The following is a 15945-nucleotide window of genomic DNA, read 5'->3' as shown; positions in this document are numbered from 1 at the left end:
CACACGTAGCTTGATTATCACGCGCGACGTTCGTTTAGAAGCAAAGAGGAGGATCCTCTAGTCTGTGCCAAGAAGGTGGACCACTGGTGAGCGCGTGTCCGCGTCCGGTACCGGAAGCGTACACCTCGATCCAATCGTCACGACGTACACGATAGCGAGGTATGCGTCCAGGCTGGTCCATAGTGCCGGCAATAACTCGGCTGCTATTTCAGGAGATCTAATTCGAGCCGGGTGACGGTAAGCTTTTAACAGCAGCGCTGCTAGCATCATCCACCGTCGTCGCCAGTGCCACCACCACCACCACCACCTATGGCACCTCCACCACCACCACCGCCAAAGACGACGATAACCACCGGAACGAAGAGTCTGGTGGCAGAGAGGCTGGTGCTCGCGCAGTCTCCCGTGCGCGCAGTTCCTCAATACACCGACACTGTTCCTCTGATCCTTCAAGGTAAATCATATATCTCATCGTTTTTTAATTAAATCACGTCGATTAGGCTATGGTTATGGTGGGGTGTTCCGATGAACTGTAGTTTTAACGGATATGTCAGAAAACTCAAATTCAGAATGTCTCGTATAACGCGCGTAACATATTTGGAGAGGATTTCTAGTCACTCGATACATACAAACCATGTGTCGCTTTTTGGAATAAGATTTTTACATTTTGTGGCTGATGAAAGTATCTGAATACATCAGAGCAATCAAATAGCAATTTAGAATGTTTGGGATAACTGATAATATATTTAGAAAAGGTTTCTAATAGCTTGATGCATATGAACCACGTGTTGTTTTCTGAAATAAGATTTTTTCAAACGCTCATAGTTATCGTAGAAAACTTTCATGTATATGTACCTGACTAGAAAGACTATGTGCACATCGTTATATTTATTATAACATTTACACGTTAATTAGTTAGGTCCAAGCATACTTAACAACACTTACATATGATTACGAAAGTTTGATACTATGAAAATGAAATGTAGAACTTGATGAAAAATTGCTTTATTAGGAGATACAATATTTTATAACCACTGTATATTTAGTGCAAATGAATTATCCGTTATATTAATAAGCCCGAATATTCAATGGGAACATCACTTAACGCTTATTATACATATCTTTAATATGGCTATTCGTACTGTATACTGATTTTTTTACTAAATATATGCTTATAATAAATATCTTGTAACTTTTATATATATACAGTTTCAGATTGGTTTCAATTTTATAATCACGATAGTCGTGTGTCATTACAGTGTCAATGAAATTTCAAAATGTGTTACGTAACATACATAACATGTACATGAAAGTTTCCTACGGTAAGTGTTCAAATACTTTTAGCGGCTACTGTATGCATATACAATGATTTTTACGAGTGTATGCATTTCGGCCTTCGAACGTTTCATTTGTCAGAACACGCGTTTATTGTAGCTATAGCCTTATTTGCTCTTCGTCGTCAATCTTCTTAAATCGTCAAGTCTCCTTCCCTCTATTTACTTGCTGTTAGAGAATGAAGTATTAAGAATAAATAATAGTTGGTTGTAAAAGAGAATCGTAAAAGGAAGATAAAGAGGAAGACAGGGAATTCGAATAGAGAATTCATGTTTCAAAAACAGAGTTTTAACGCGAACGAAGAACTGCCAAGAGAGACTCGTCATAGCATTGATAATGATTAAGTTGTGCTACAACGATTGAAGATTGTTGGACGTATGCCCCTTAAGTTGACTCGATTCATGTACGTCGCCAAAATCGGCCAGCTTTCAAGCAACAAACTGCTCGCTTGGCAGACGTCCACGAGGAACGTGTGGACCGCGATCGCCTCGAATTTGATCGCCTGGTATCTCGCGCGTTTTGGAACAGAAGGTCGTAAGACACATAAACGCATATTTTGCATAAATGTAAAATCGTTCGCTAAAGCTTAACGAAGACCAATCGAGCTTTCTTGAGGTGGACATTAAAAAAGCGTCTATCACGTTTTATTTATTTCGAGTGGTTGAAATTCATTGGCTTTTGTAATCTCTAGGGACTTGATGCCTCCTTACCAACGAATAGCAGTTGTTTCGATGAACTTATAATAGATGGAAGCGATATAGTGAATGTATGAATCATAAAATCGCTTAGTGATTAAAGTTTACAACTCTCGACGACTGTGACAATTAATTTGAGACATAATAGGTTTCATAAGGAGCCTAATATTAATTCAGAATCAATTCTTTCTTTGCAGTATATCTAAGAGAAATGAAACCTAAGTGGAAATTTTTTAAATAGCGTAATGTTTCTGCGTCTTTTAATTTTCCACAAACGCGTCAATCATCCGCAATATATTTATCATACCATAATGTTACTTCAATTTCTTTTATTTAAAAGAATACTAAGCGAATCCTTAGAATTCCTTTCCGTAATAATATTAAAAAGATTCTCGAGAATATATTTCAATTAATCGAGGAAAAAATTATAAATGATAAATGTCGCTAAGACAACAAATCACAGAAAAAACTTTAATATAACTAGGGCTTAACTATGTTTTATGACCTTACTGTATCGTCTTGCCATATCCATCTGTTATACCTTTCTACATTAATAAATGAAACAGACATGAATTAAGTAGGAAAATATTTTGAAAAAAACTGAAGGCAGGGAGACGTCTACCACGGTGAAACTTCTCAGAACTATTTATAAAGCACACGGCCTCGTGGTAGAACGCGGTTGCCTATCATGGTCGTCCCGCGTGCAAAGCAAACTGACCGGAACTTTCGCCCGCTTTCTCACCCTCGATCTTGCAGAGGCTTTGCAAACTTGATCTTTGCATAAGTAAATGATGTGCGTTTCGTAGATGATAGAGGATTCTTGCTGAGTAACGTCTTGCTTTAAGAGTCATTGACACGACCTTTTTTCTGAGCTTCTGCTGTTAGGAATGTATTTATGAATGTACGTACGGACGTATTAAAATGCTGAAAGCTGGACGAGACGAATGGCAAGTTCTACGTAAGTAGGTTTTTCGTTACCTGAAAAGTTTCTTGTCTTCTATAAATAGATAATATACTTTTCTTGTGGCAAGAAGATTAGTAATTTATATGAAGGATTTAAGTTTATTTGATTTAATATCCTAGTCTAGTCTAGTCTAGTTTCGATTAAACGTTCTAAGTATTAAACTTATTGTTAGACAGTTAGTTGATTTTTATGGATAAGAAGCCTTCTTTGGAGGCAGGAAAATAAGTATTTAACAATCTATAAACAGGTTTTAAGGTTTCGTTAATATTCTAATTTATTTTAATATTCGTGGTACTTTCTAAATATCGAAGTTATGATATTGGCTCTTCTGAATAGGAAGTGCACTATACTGTTTAATCCATAATCGGTAACATCGTGGTGTTAGCTTTTCTTAGATTTTCCCTAATGTATCCTTTTATAGTCCACAATTATTGAAAGTCGACGTTTGTGCGTAGGTTTCTTGTTATTTGCAAAATTAGCCTTCGGAGGTTGGATATTACCCAAAACTACATTATACTCAATGGATATTTCTTAAATGCTTGAAACGAATATTTTGCAATTTCTCAAACTCTTATCTAAAAATTGAATCTCCCGTTATTATCATTACTACCTATTCCTCCTATTATATTAATTTTATTATATTGATTATTATGTTAATATTATTATTTCTACTTGTTTTTCTTTTATTATAGCCATCTGCAATTATACGCAATTGCAATGGACTTTCACAAAGTCTATAGTTAGAAATTTGTCATACGAAACAACGATAGGTACAGAAAACATAGAAACTTGCACGTTCCTTAAAATACTCTTTATGATCACGTTGTGCGAACGTTTAGTCTTCGTTCTCTGTCCCTTTGTTGCTATTCTAAGGTATCAACACGAGCATCTTTTCTGAGTGACTAAAAAACACTTCTCAAGAGATTGGAATAATGCCGGAAAGACATTTAGGAATAACGCGCGATTTTGTAGCTTTTGCGTTGATTTCTCAGCGAAAGAAGTGAATGAGTAAACGCTTTTGGATTGCGCAACGTTCACGGAAACGTTTATTATAGTACACAAAGCAACAACTGAACCGTTTGTTTAACTCTATTTCCAAAAGATTCGCAGTCAACAGTGATACCAGCATAACTGAAGACCGAAACACTTTTATTACCATCGATTAAAGAATTCTTAAGCATCCTGATACAGTGTACGTATCGTTTCTCGTTGCTCCATTTTTATAAATATTAATTTCTATCTGTTATATTTATTTCTATTTGTAAATTTCGACTTATTTTGTTCGCTTCTACTAATGTTTATTTATTTCTCGCCTTATTTGTAATTCGCTCGTTCTATTCCATTCTATAAGATATTTTATTACGTCAGAATTTTTCGAATGATATACAGCAAATAATAGTTCGTAATATGAGTCTCTCAAAATCCAAAGTAATCAATTTCACTTTTCGTAAATTTCTCGATATTATTAATAGATATTATTAATAGTGAGACGAGTGATTTCCTTCCGTAAGTTTATTTATCACGAGGATACGACACGAATAATAATAAATTCGAAACATTAACATCGTACCTCTATACTTTTTAATTTACGTAACTAATTAGTGCGACTTCTGAATAGTTCGTATAAGTGAAAAAATGAATTGAAACTAATTCAGCGCAAGGGTTAAACTTCGAATACTATGAAACTATTTCGCGCGGCATTAAACGAGACGAAAAACGTTCTAGAAACGATCGAGACAGCGGAATAATTTACGAATCGCGATTCCAAATATGTAATCGGTATACTGTATCGGGAGCATAGCTTGCATAGAATCGGCCGCAGAGGACTTCCTAATTTCCGTATTCGCGAAAACGGGTCAAAGCTATTTTCGCGCGAGGCCTGTCGTGTTCGAAACAGCCGCCAACGCTTCTCTGCCATCGAGAAATGCACCAGACTAGACCTAGAGTCGTTCATTTAACGTTCTCGACCTGGACGCGATCGCATGCGGTTCATTTTCGCGGAAACGCTGGATCGGGAATCCTGAAAACGCGCCGGTTACTATTATTCGCGTTACTATACTCACGTCCAATGAAAGTGGCTCAATGTCGCGGTTAAATAAGAACTGAGAGACGAAAAGTGGCGAATTCTTCGTCCTTTTTCTTTCCTTTATCGTGATATAATCGGAGAAGAATAAGGTGATTACAGAAGCTTTTTGTGCCAAAGGTAGATTAATATTGTGAAATTGGGACAGAGGGATGTGAAAATTGTTGTTTTTGAAAAATTTGTTTGAGCAAAAAGATGGGATAATATTGTGACTAATTGGAGATCGACAGGAAAAAGGTATTAATTTTCACGTGGAGGAGAAAAAAGTAATTAGAGAAATTTTCTTTAGCAAAAGTAGGTTAATATCGTAAAGGAAACTTCTGTTTTTGAAAAATTTGTTTGATCAAAGATATAGGACAATATCGTGATTAATTAGAGATTGAAGAAGAGAAGATGAAAATTTCTGTTTTTAATGTGGAGAATTTGGAGAAGAACGAGATAATTGCGACAGAGTATTAAAGTAAAAATAGATTACTTCGTTCGATATTGTGAAATTGGGACAGGAAACGTCGAAATTTCTGTTTTTGAATAGGGCTTGAGAAAGGAAAAGTGAACATTCGTTCTGCTTTAACGTAGTGTAAATGTTGAAGAAGAACGAGGTAATTAGAAATTACGTACTCAAGTAAACTAGATTAATATTGAATAGGATTTGGAAGAAGAATAAAGTGAAAATTTCTGTCTTTATCTTAGAAAAATTAGAGCGGAACGGGGTAATGGAGAAATTAGGCAAAAATAGATTAAGATCATAATTGAATAGTGCGATTGGTAAAGAAAAGGAGAAAATTTCTTTTATTCACGTGGAGAAGTTGGAAAATAAATAACTAATAAAACACAAGCAAAGGAAATTTATTAAAGTAGAAATAAATTAATATCGTAGTTGAATAAAAATTTCAAGAGCAAAAGTGTAAGATTCTGTTCTAATGCGAGAAAGTTCAAACGGAGCTAGTAACAAAACTCGAAACAATAAATCACTATTACTTTTAGAATTCAGATAAAGATCAAGAAACAAGACAAAATAAATTGAAATTTTAGTTGAATAAAAAAGTTTCAACAGAGAAATAACGAAAGATTTTTCTCTAATATGAGAAACTTGAAACAGAACCAACAAACAAAGCTAGAAAAATCATTCTAACTAAGAACAGATTGTTATTGAAATTAAATAAAAATAAAAAAATAATGTTTAACCGAGAAGAAACTTCAAATCAATAACAGAATAAACGTGAAATAGCAAATAAAAAGCAATATACAAATCTTTTTGTAATATGTAACAGATGTAAAATGAACGTTATAAAAAGAAAAAGAAATGAAGAATCATACTGTTCGTTCGAGTTCGTTTGTTATTTCATCGATTTATTTTTACTACGCTTGTAATACCTTACGAATATCGACAGCTCGCTTGAAGAACGATGTTTGCTTTGGGTTCCAGGCAGCCAGTCGAAGATCCAGAGGATCAAAATGTCGGAGGCGGAAGGTGAGGTCTTCTTTACGAGCTGGCGTCACGATCTTCTTTGAATATCTTTGGCCTACGATTATTCGAGTATCGTATGATAGATAATGAACGAGCGAAATTGGTCTACGTTAACTCAGGGAAAAATGTACGATGATCGCGGCTTCTGAATAAATACGATAGGGCGTACGATTGTCTGTAAAACGTAACATCATTAACGAAACATTACTTCTTCTCTTTTCTCTCATCTTTGAATCCTGACATTCTTTTCTCAATTCATCACATTGAATTGTTAAAGGACGTTCTCTGCACGTGACTACTAAAAAAGGAAAAGTTAAAAAAAGAAAAAAACGAAAGAAAGAAAATAAAACGAAGTACGTACATCTTTCTGCGATGTAACCATTGCTGTGTTTTCTGCTACGTTAACCCTTTAACAGTATAGCCTCAGAAAAATTCGAGAAAGTCATCGAATACAATACTACATTTATAATATATTAGTAATCTATCGCTATTTACAGCTGCAAAAAGTATTAGCACATTATTGTGTCCATTATAACATTCACGTACAAATTCATTAGGTTCAAGTTTATTAAATTTCATATTATTTGCTAATACTTTCGTGTAACTACAAAAATTTGACTGTTTAAGAATAAAATGTAGAGCCTGATAAGCCTCTTTACTGGGAAATAAAGCCACGTGCCAATACTTTTTTGTAATCACTATATCTTGATATAAATGAAAGGTGTGCAGATCCATTGTTGATAAAAAAAAACTGCTTCATTCTCTTCATCTGACACGGTCCATTTTAATGCCATTAAATTTTTCCAGATATTCAAAACGTCGTGGAGAACCATAATTTCCAGAACATCGTCGAGGGAGAGAGTGGAAAATCAAACACAGTGGAATATTTAGACACCCACGAGGATATTCCAAAGGAAACCGTAAAAGAATATCCGGAAGAGACCAAGGAGGAATTATTCAAAGAGGAAAAAGAGAAGGAGACGTACGTGGAGAACGAGAGGAAATCGATGGAAATAGAGAAGAAAGAGGCCGCACAACCAGGTTCGTGACGCACGGTAATTCGAGGATAGATGGATCACCTGTTTCGAATCGAACAAATCTAGCTCAACGCATTCCGTGGTTGTTAGTTGCGTGTGAAATGAAACGCGAAGCAATTTCAAGGATTGTTAAATCCTTGTGCTTTAGTCTGTTATCTTCTGACTAAACAATCACCTAACTTCGATTTAACAAACCTATATAATTGTTATTTTCTATCGATCTTTACGCTATAAAGAGTACTATGCTACGATCTGGATAAATTAGGCACTTTATTTAACCACTTAATGCACATACCTCTGATATATGTGGATCTATGTGTAATAGATTGTTTTTAGTCTATCGATTATTTTATTCACTTATTTTTATGAACTTAAACAGTCTTATACTAAAATATCTTAATATGTATAATATAAAAGATATATTATACATTTATTTTCAGTGTTCCAGTGTCAATTAGCTATTATAAAGTGCTAGATAATTATTATAAAAAATTCGTAAACCGAGGAAAGATTTATACGTTAAGGAGCTAAATGTTATTTAATATAAATTAAATGCACTAGCTGTTTATAGCAATCCGAACACTTTGAGTTTTAAGCTCTTTCAGATTAATCTAAATGTATGAATTCAAGAAACTTGAAATATCTTGATCAATGTAACCTGGTATTTACTTGACTTGATTCTCAAGTTTTTACACTCGTTCGCGTTCAACCAGTTACTTATTTCTTGGCTATTTTGAACGAAGTAGTACGTGAATTTTACTAAACTGTAAAAGTTAATAAGAAATTAATAATTAGAAGTAGTATTTCTTATCTTCTTATAGAATTAGAATATAAATGAAAATTTTCATGTCAGGAACTATGGTAAAAGGAATACAATTATCGTACTTTGATTTATCTATAATTTAGTAATTATAAATTAGATCTTGTCAAAATTAAACAGTTGCCCATTTATTTTTGAATAGTACCGTACATACTTATATTTTATGCAAACTAGAATCGCTGTTATTTTAATTATGTTAATCACTGTACCATGGACACAATTAGAATCTACAAGAACTCTTTAGAACAACTCGCCGAATTTCCAACTTCAAAATGAAACACTACAGAATAGAAATATAAAAAATCCTCTTATCAAAACGAAGATATAATTCCACTTTCTTAGTTATCGGTTAAGAAGAATCTCAGCCAATCCGAACGTTATCTATAAAATTGGTGTAATAACGAAGAGGTTGATCCATCTGGCTCCTTACCAAAGAAGCTAACCACCAATAAGACCCATAAGTAAAAACCTACTCTCCTTACGTATATCTGCAATATCGTCTTCGTATCAACTTTTACAAATCAACCCAAAGAAACGTCTTCTTTTTAAAGAAGAAAAACGTGAAAAGGAACGAATGATGGAGTATCGAACTGGTTTGAATTTCGAATTAGCTGCTAATATGGGGCCGATCTCTCGTCTCGCTGCGCGGCGTCGTTCACGATTCGTCAGGGCTCTCTCTCCTCCGGTGGGCAGCTCCGCGAGGCGCTGAACGAGCGACCGAAAATAAATCCCCGCGGAGAATCCCGTGGCTTTTAAATAAAGCGAGCGCGACTGCCGGTCAAGCTAAGCGGCTCCTCCTCGCGAAAACGCGTTTCACGCGTTCCTTTTGCGTCTCGAGCCAACACACACCGACTTATTCTACTTCCACACGACTCTTGATTCTCTCTGGTCTCGCTAGAAAAATCAACAAATAAGAAATATCAAATACCCTTTCTAGTGTGACCAAAAAAAAATCATAGTAAAGAAAGACAACGTACGTAAAAGGTATAACAGAAAAATAAAAAGGTATCAGAGACGAGAGAGGTAGATATTCCTTCGTGTATCGTACTTCCTCGTGTACCTTTAAAACCAGTGTTAACTAATCTAAACGATAGAAAAGATTCAAAGATGAAAAAAGTACATCTCCTCTCGTCTTTCGTGCTTCCTTGTGTATCGTCAAATAAACATAGAATATAAAAAGGACACAAAGATGAGAAAAATAGATCTTCCTTCGTATACTGTCAAAATAAAAAAAAATAAAAAAAAAAAAGGGAATCAAAAATGAGAAAAATAGATCCTTCGTGTATCGTGCTTCCTCGTGTGCCGTCTCTGCGCTGTGTGTCCTCAGGTCGTCTCTGGGTTCAACCCTCGTCTCGTGTCGTTTCTTTTTCAGCGAGTTCGAGCACCGTGGACAACGACGAGAAAATCAAACGAGAGGAAACCTCGACAAGAAAAGAAGGGACTGCGACAGGTACCATCGATGGACGAAACGAGAACCAGCCAGTCGGTGAGTGGAATTCATTGCCGCTACTGGTAGAACGTCTACGCGCGGCTCTCGAGCTCTCCCTAGGGGGTCGCCGCGAGGACGAACCGCCAGCGCTTCCCGAAGACTCTGGTGTCGACTCCGAAGAGGACTTCCGGATTCGTACTTCCATGGAACAAGTTCTGGGCAACTGCAAGGAACCAGAATTGAAGAAAGACTTGAAATTCCTCGAAGATTTGTTACTATCGGATATACAGACTGCTTTGTCCCGTCTTCGAGAGACTTTAGAGAAAATCGACGTGAATGCGCTCGCAAAACACGGCGCAGCTTCTGATCCTACGAGTAAATTGCAGTTATTAAGGTTGGTATCTAGTTTGTTGTCTAGGCTACAGATGCCTGAGGAGACCACGGTGAAGATTCCTGTGCTTCCTTCGACGTCTTTGAGCAGGAGACGAAGAGGAACTAGACACACTATTGGTGTTTCTACGGAAGAATTGGCGAAGGCTAGGAAGTGGTTAGAAGAGGAAAGAAATAGTCTCCCTTTGGGAGAGATTTCGCCTGTTATAAAGGAACAGAAGGAACAGAATATATCTACAGTTAGTGCGATTGACAGAAAGCCGGAGGAAGTTCGTGATAAATGCACGAAAGACGCGATAAATCAAAGACAGTTACTAGAGGATAAGAATAAAGAAATTAGGGACAATAATTGTGTGTGTCGTGGGATCCAACAGGTGGATGCAGCTGATACTAAGACTGTTGGAGAGCTAAATATGTACCAGGCTCCGTATAGAGCTAACAATTATCAAGAGAAAGAGAATAACGAGAATATTATTGAAGATAGCGATGAAAGAAGTCGCGTAAGCAAATTGGCGGCTATTCTTCGGCAACGGGCTGAGTTAGCTTCAAGTAGTGGAAGATACGGGAATAGTAACAAATTTAGTGCAAAAAAGTCGAAGATCAAACGTGCGAACACTATTGATATTCCTAGTTACTTGAAGCTTCAAGCTGAGACTCTTGGACATGAAGCTACGGGCTGTTTGTCCTTAAGAAAGCCAATTAGTGTTGGAGACAAATCGTTCAATTCCAGCAACGTTACCGTTCCTACTTTTCAACCTAAGACAGAAAACGATAGAAAATTCCTGGCTTTAATTACTAAAAACAACGAAACACCATCAGTTGCACCAGTAGTTCCCTTCAAGACGTTTGGACGCACCATGGATATGTCGTCACTGACTAACGAAAACTGGAACAGTAAGTTTTCCAACATTAAAACAACCTTTGATAAACCAACGATGAGTGAAGAGAAGGATAATAAACCTTCTTTAAAGTTTCGAGCCAATAAAATGTTCCCTGCTCAGGCACAAGTTTACTCTAATTCTACTCCAAATTATTCAAACTATTCTGCGCCAAATCCTCAGATGAAGATGGAGTCAACAGGTTTCAGGCATGCCCCTTCCTCTCCTTTTCGTAAAATAGAAAGATCTTCGCCAGGATCTCCATCCAAGGTTCCTCCATCCTACCATTGGTCAAAGAACGTCCCAGTACCGACAAATACACTGAAAGAAAAAGCTAGAATGATGTTTGATAAGGACACAACGCAACAATCTCCGAAATTTTCTAGAGCCAATGTAGAGAAACCTAGTTTTCCTCGACCACCGTGGATAGAACACGAGAAAAACGAGAACAGAGCCAATAACACGGTTACAGAGAACGGTAAACTGGATTATCGATCTTTTTGCAAACAGTTCGCGCCATTCGTTGGAAAAACTTCCATGGAAACGAAGAAACTCGAAGAACAGCGCCAAAGAGAACTGGCTCAACGAGACAACGTTACTGGAGTGGTGGATGGCAAGATTTCTTTCAAAGTAGTTCCAGACAAACGTGTTCAGACTCACGAGTATCCTCCTATGGAGCATCGAGGATCTAAAGACATATTCGAAGCGATAAAAACTGGAAAAGATCGTGAGAATCGATTTGGTGAGAATAATTTTGCAGATACTACATTGAGAGGTAGTTCATCAGTGGCCGTGCAAACTGGAATAAACGAAGAGCATCAGAACGAAGGTAGATCTTTCAGAGTGACGCCCAAAATTTCAAAAGGTCAGACCTTGGTTTGTAGTAACGCCGCTGTACAGACTTCTAACAAATTGGATAGACCAACGATATCAGTAAGTGATGTAGAAAGTGAAAAACAATGGAGACCTTTATTTTGCGAGCAGTCGGACTCTGATCAGGTGTCTGAAAATCATCAGAGATTTATTCTGGATCACAATCAGAATTATCATACTGTATCCAGTGGTTCTGAGTATAATAATCCTGTAGTGGTTCCTGGTGTACGTCAGATTCCTAGTGAGCAAGGTTTCAGAGAATCCTTGCCTTTTCAAGAAACGCAGAATTATGAGAAACAATTGTCTGCAAATCCTGTGAATAGTTACGAGTCTGAAGATAACCAAAAATATTCTTCTGCTTTGGTTCCTTCTGTTTTATTTAATGGTAACAATCCATCTGACGAAATATCAAATGCAGCAGAAGAAAAAGAGGATCTTCAGAAGACACCAGATTGGCCTATAGAAAGTTCGACTTTCCCGGATGATGAAAATATTCAAAATCAAGATATCAGCCCAGATATTGGAGTGGTTACAAGGTACACGTGTGCTATTGCAACGGTTGCATCGTCCGTGGATAGTCCTGAACCTCGATCAGAAGAAGTGGCAGTGGATTCTAGGACGTCTTCGTCACCTTCTCCTTCACAATTTTCTTGGTCCAGGTCTAGACCACCAACCAACGAGACTATTGCTTCAGAGGACGAAATTCGTCGACATAACTTACTGCAACAGAGCTTGGTTCGTCGCCTGCAGAATGAAATCACTTCTTTGAATGATCAACCTCATCAATCTTCTAATTTTGGACAACACCTGACTGTTAGTCAAGCTCAGACTAAATCCTCGAGTCAATCTCCTAATTTAGTTCCTCAACAACAAAGTTGTAATCAATCAAACACTGTGTTGAATCATCAGCAACAGAGTTTTAATCAACCGAATATTGCATCCAGTCACCAGCAACAGAGTTTCGATCAATCAAATATTGCACCAAGTCATCAACAGCAAAGTTACAAGCAACCAAATATTCCATTAAGTCATCAACAACCTGTAAACATGAATCAGAATGTGCACCATCCACAATCGACTTTTAATCAAAATATTCACCATCAACAATCGAATATAATTCACCAGGAACAAAGATACAATCAACCAGCAAACTTCGATCGACCGACAGGTTCCCAAGGACCAAGTCGATTTAAATATCTAACACCAGTTCCTCAAAAGAAGCCAGAGCCACCTCGGGCGCGTTCACCAGGACCAGTGACCGTGAACAGGGTGGTTGCTTTACGGGAAGCTTACGAACAGGTGCCAAACCCTCAATCGAAATCAATTCACAAGGAACGTTCTCCAGTTCCAAATGGAGCGGTACCAATCGACTCCAGTGACGAATATTTGGTATCTTGTGCGAATAAAACTTCTAGATCTATAGTGCTCTCGAAATCAGAGTCCTGGCACCAATTGGCTCTCTCCAATCGTTATCCTCGAGCACCTAAAATAAACACACCAGCATCAACATCTTCGTTTCAAAGCTCTCATCCAAAACCACCCAAACCAAAGTCTCCGTCTTCTCAGAAATTGAGATCCAAACAATTTGAAGCGTCGTCAATGGCGGACAGCGTCAAGAAGATGGAAGATAAGATCAGACAGTATTTCGATCAACCAGGTGATCATGTAGAATCGAAAGATTCTTTGAAACACAGAAGATCACCTAGATTTGCGTCTAAAGGGATGGTTGGACTGTCTCGTAGTCGTACTATGCCTGGTTTATCCGATGAAAAATTGTGTCTTTCGATAACTACCTCTCAACAAATGCCATTACTAAACGTGAACACCGCAGATGTTGACAAAGTGTTCGACGATTTGTTCGAGGAAGCCACGAGGACGGATAATCAGTAATAAAACTGGTTTGAATCTCTTCATTTATTTAGCGTGACGTGTATTTGAGGAATACAGGACGTCATATTGGATCCTCTTCGATGGGATCCGCTATTTCTTGGTGCAGCTGGATGATTTGTTTTATACTAACGATTCTGGTTGTGGAAAAAATTCACGATTTCTAGTCATCGATAATTGTAATTATCCTCCTGTCTTAGGAGAAGATCTCTAGTATCGTGTCCGAATCTAAGGTTCGTCTTGGACAATTATCGATCTGCTCGCGACGTTGCAGAGTGTCTTTCATAAATTAAGAAATCAAAGGGAACGAGTAGAAAAAATGGATATAAAACTGTGTGAGGAGGAACAAGTGATAGATAACGTTGTAATATTTAATTGGCAGCGTTGCTTGTTGTGATGCGGAGAAGACATTAAGTGAAGCTTCGAAGCTACCAAAAGGAAGTTTAAGTGAAGTGACAAATAAAAATAATAGATCTTCATGTAGAAACTTAAAAAGGAAACAACAACAACAAAAAAAAAAAAAGAAAAATTACTGAAGGCAGTGGATCTGCGTGGATTTTAACAGAGGAGATCAAGCCAACGTCGAAAGCCATACATGCATACATACGTTAAAGTGAAGTGAGCATAAAAAATAATAAATATTCGTATAGAAATTAAAAAGAGGAGTTATTGAAACCAGTTGATCTATGTGCATTTCGACAGAGGAGATATCAACTAACGACGAGAATTATACATAACTAATTAACAACATTGTTTGTTGTGTATGACGCGACTTACAGTACAGAGAAGACATTAAGTGAAGCTTCGAAGCTACCAAAGGAAGTTCAAGTGAAGTGAAAAATAAAAATAATAAATCTTCATATAGAAACTTAAAAAAGAACAAAAAAAAAAAAAAAGAAAAATCATTGAAAGCAGTGGATCTGCATGAATTTGAAGAGAGAAAAGATGAGCCAACGTCAAAGGTCGTTCGTCGAGGAAACAAGACTGAATGCTAAAATGATTATTGCTCGCGTGTTCAGCACGAAAAGGGGCGCGCGTTCTCTCACGGAGAAAGTTTCCTCTCTTGTTTCGCGTCGAAGAAACGCCCCATGTGCGCTTTTCACTCTTGTTTGTTTCATGTTTCATTTTTTTTCTTAATTTTCTTTTCTTCTTTTCTTTTTCTTTTTTTGTTCTTCTTCTTTTAATAAGCCTCGAGTCGCGCTCTGCGCGCGAACACGTTTTGCGGACGGACGTTCAGAGTCGCTAGAAGGTCGTGCCAAAGCCCGAATAAAGCAGTGAGTCACAGCCCTTCTTTTGTTGATCCTTTTTTGACGCGCAGTAGCGTGTAGCTTGCACCAGCCGGACTGTGCACGAAGTTTGAATAGTAGCATACAGTGATGAACAAAATTGTTGGCACATAACATCCTATTTTCTATAAACTTATGTGTGAATTTGGGAAAACACGATTCTTTGCTCAACGTTCTTGTGAAATACGCTGCTTAACTATAGAACTAAAATCTTGAATGCTTAAATTGTTAGGTACCAGATGGAAGGTAGAACAGGATAAAATCTGACCAAAATCGTGCAAAATTATAGTTAGACTTACAACAATTTCATTTTATTGTATACTGAGCTCAATTTTTGTAAAATCAAATATTCTATTATATCGGCGCTGTTGTTATAAAATAGAAATAAACTAGTTCCCATCTTTTTTCTCTTTCTTCTTTTCTTTAGTCTATCGTTTAATCCATTGTTTTTGCGGGCAAAAAGAATAAATTGTTTCTAAATACGAAATATGTACTTCTTTCTTTATCACATCAACGTATAAACGTATAAAACTTGAATGTTATTAAATGGTTTTATAATTACGAAATGCGCTATTTGAGAAGTAGAGTTTGGAAACGATTGATCAATTTAGAAGAAGTATCTTCATGTCAGAAGCATTTCAATATAAAATAGCTGTAGAAATAAATAACTCGATAGATTCGAAGATATAAGATTTTTGAAAAATATTTGATTGTTGTGTTTCTTTAACTTATTTGATAATATTAGTTTGCATAACTAATGTTATTGATATAATTTATACATTTTTTATTATTTTATTATTTCT

At 36.8% G+C, this 15945-nt stretch overlaps 1 protein-coding gene across 8 annotated transcripts; it reads left to right on the top strand.

Moving 5' to 3' along the window:
• The first annotated feature begins 36 nt into the window (after positions 1 to 36).
• LOC126916063 (uncharacterized) lies at positions 37 to 14758 on the top strand. 8 transcript variants are annotated; one of them, XM_050721411.1, is made up of 5 exons: positions 37 to 159; positions 213 to 451; positions 6501 to 6545; positions 7350 to 7583; positions 9772 to 14758. In XM_050721411.1, exons 2-5 carry the CDS (start codon positions 310 to 312, stop codon positions 13857 to 13859), a joined length of 4509 nt encoding a protein of 1502 aa, XP_050577368.1. In that variant the 5' UTR covers positions 37 to 159; positions 213 to 309; the 3' UTR covers positions 13860 to 14758. The 8 variants fall into 8 exon arrangements, with proteins under 8 accessions (XP_050577368.1, XP_050577374.1, XP_050577370.1 ...); XM_050721417.1 differs by lacking the exon at positions 37 to 159 and having other exon boundaries at positions 347 to 451; positions 6501 to 6669; XM_050721413.1 differs by lacking the exons at positions 37 to 159; positions 213 to 451 and adding an exon at positions 4033 to 4183.
• Positions 14759 to 15945: the final 1187 nt, after the last annotated feature.

The sequence above is a fragment of the Bombus affinis genome, chromosome 5 (genome assembly GCF_024516045.1).
Source record: "Bombus affinis isolate iyBomAffi1 chromosome 5, iyBomAffi1.2, whole genome shotgun sequence".
In the NCBI taxonomy this organism is placed as follows: domain Eukaryota; kingdom Metazoa; phylum Arthropoda; class Insecta; order Hymenoptera; family Apidae; genus Bombus; species Bombus affinis.
Note: the sequence above shows the minus strand (reverse complement) of the source record. Positions and strands in the feature narration are given on the sequence as shown.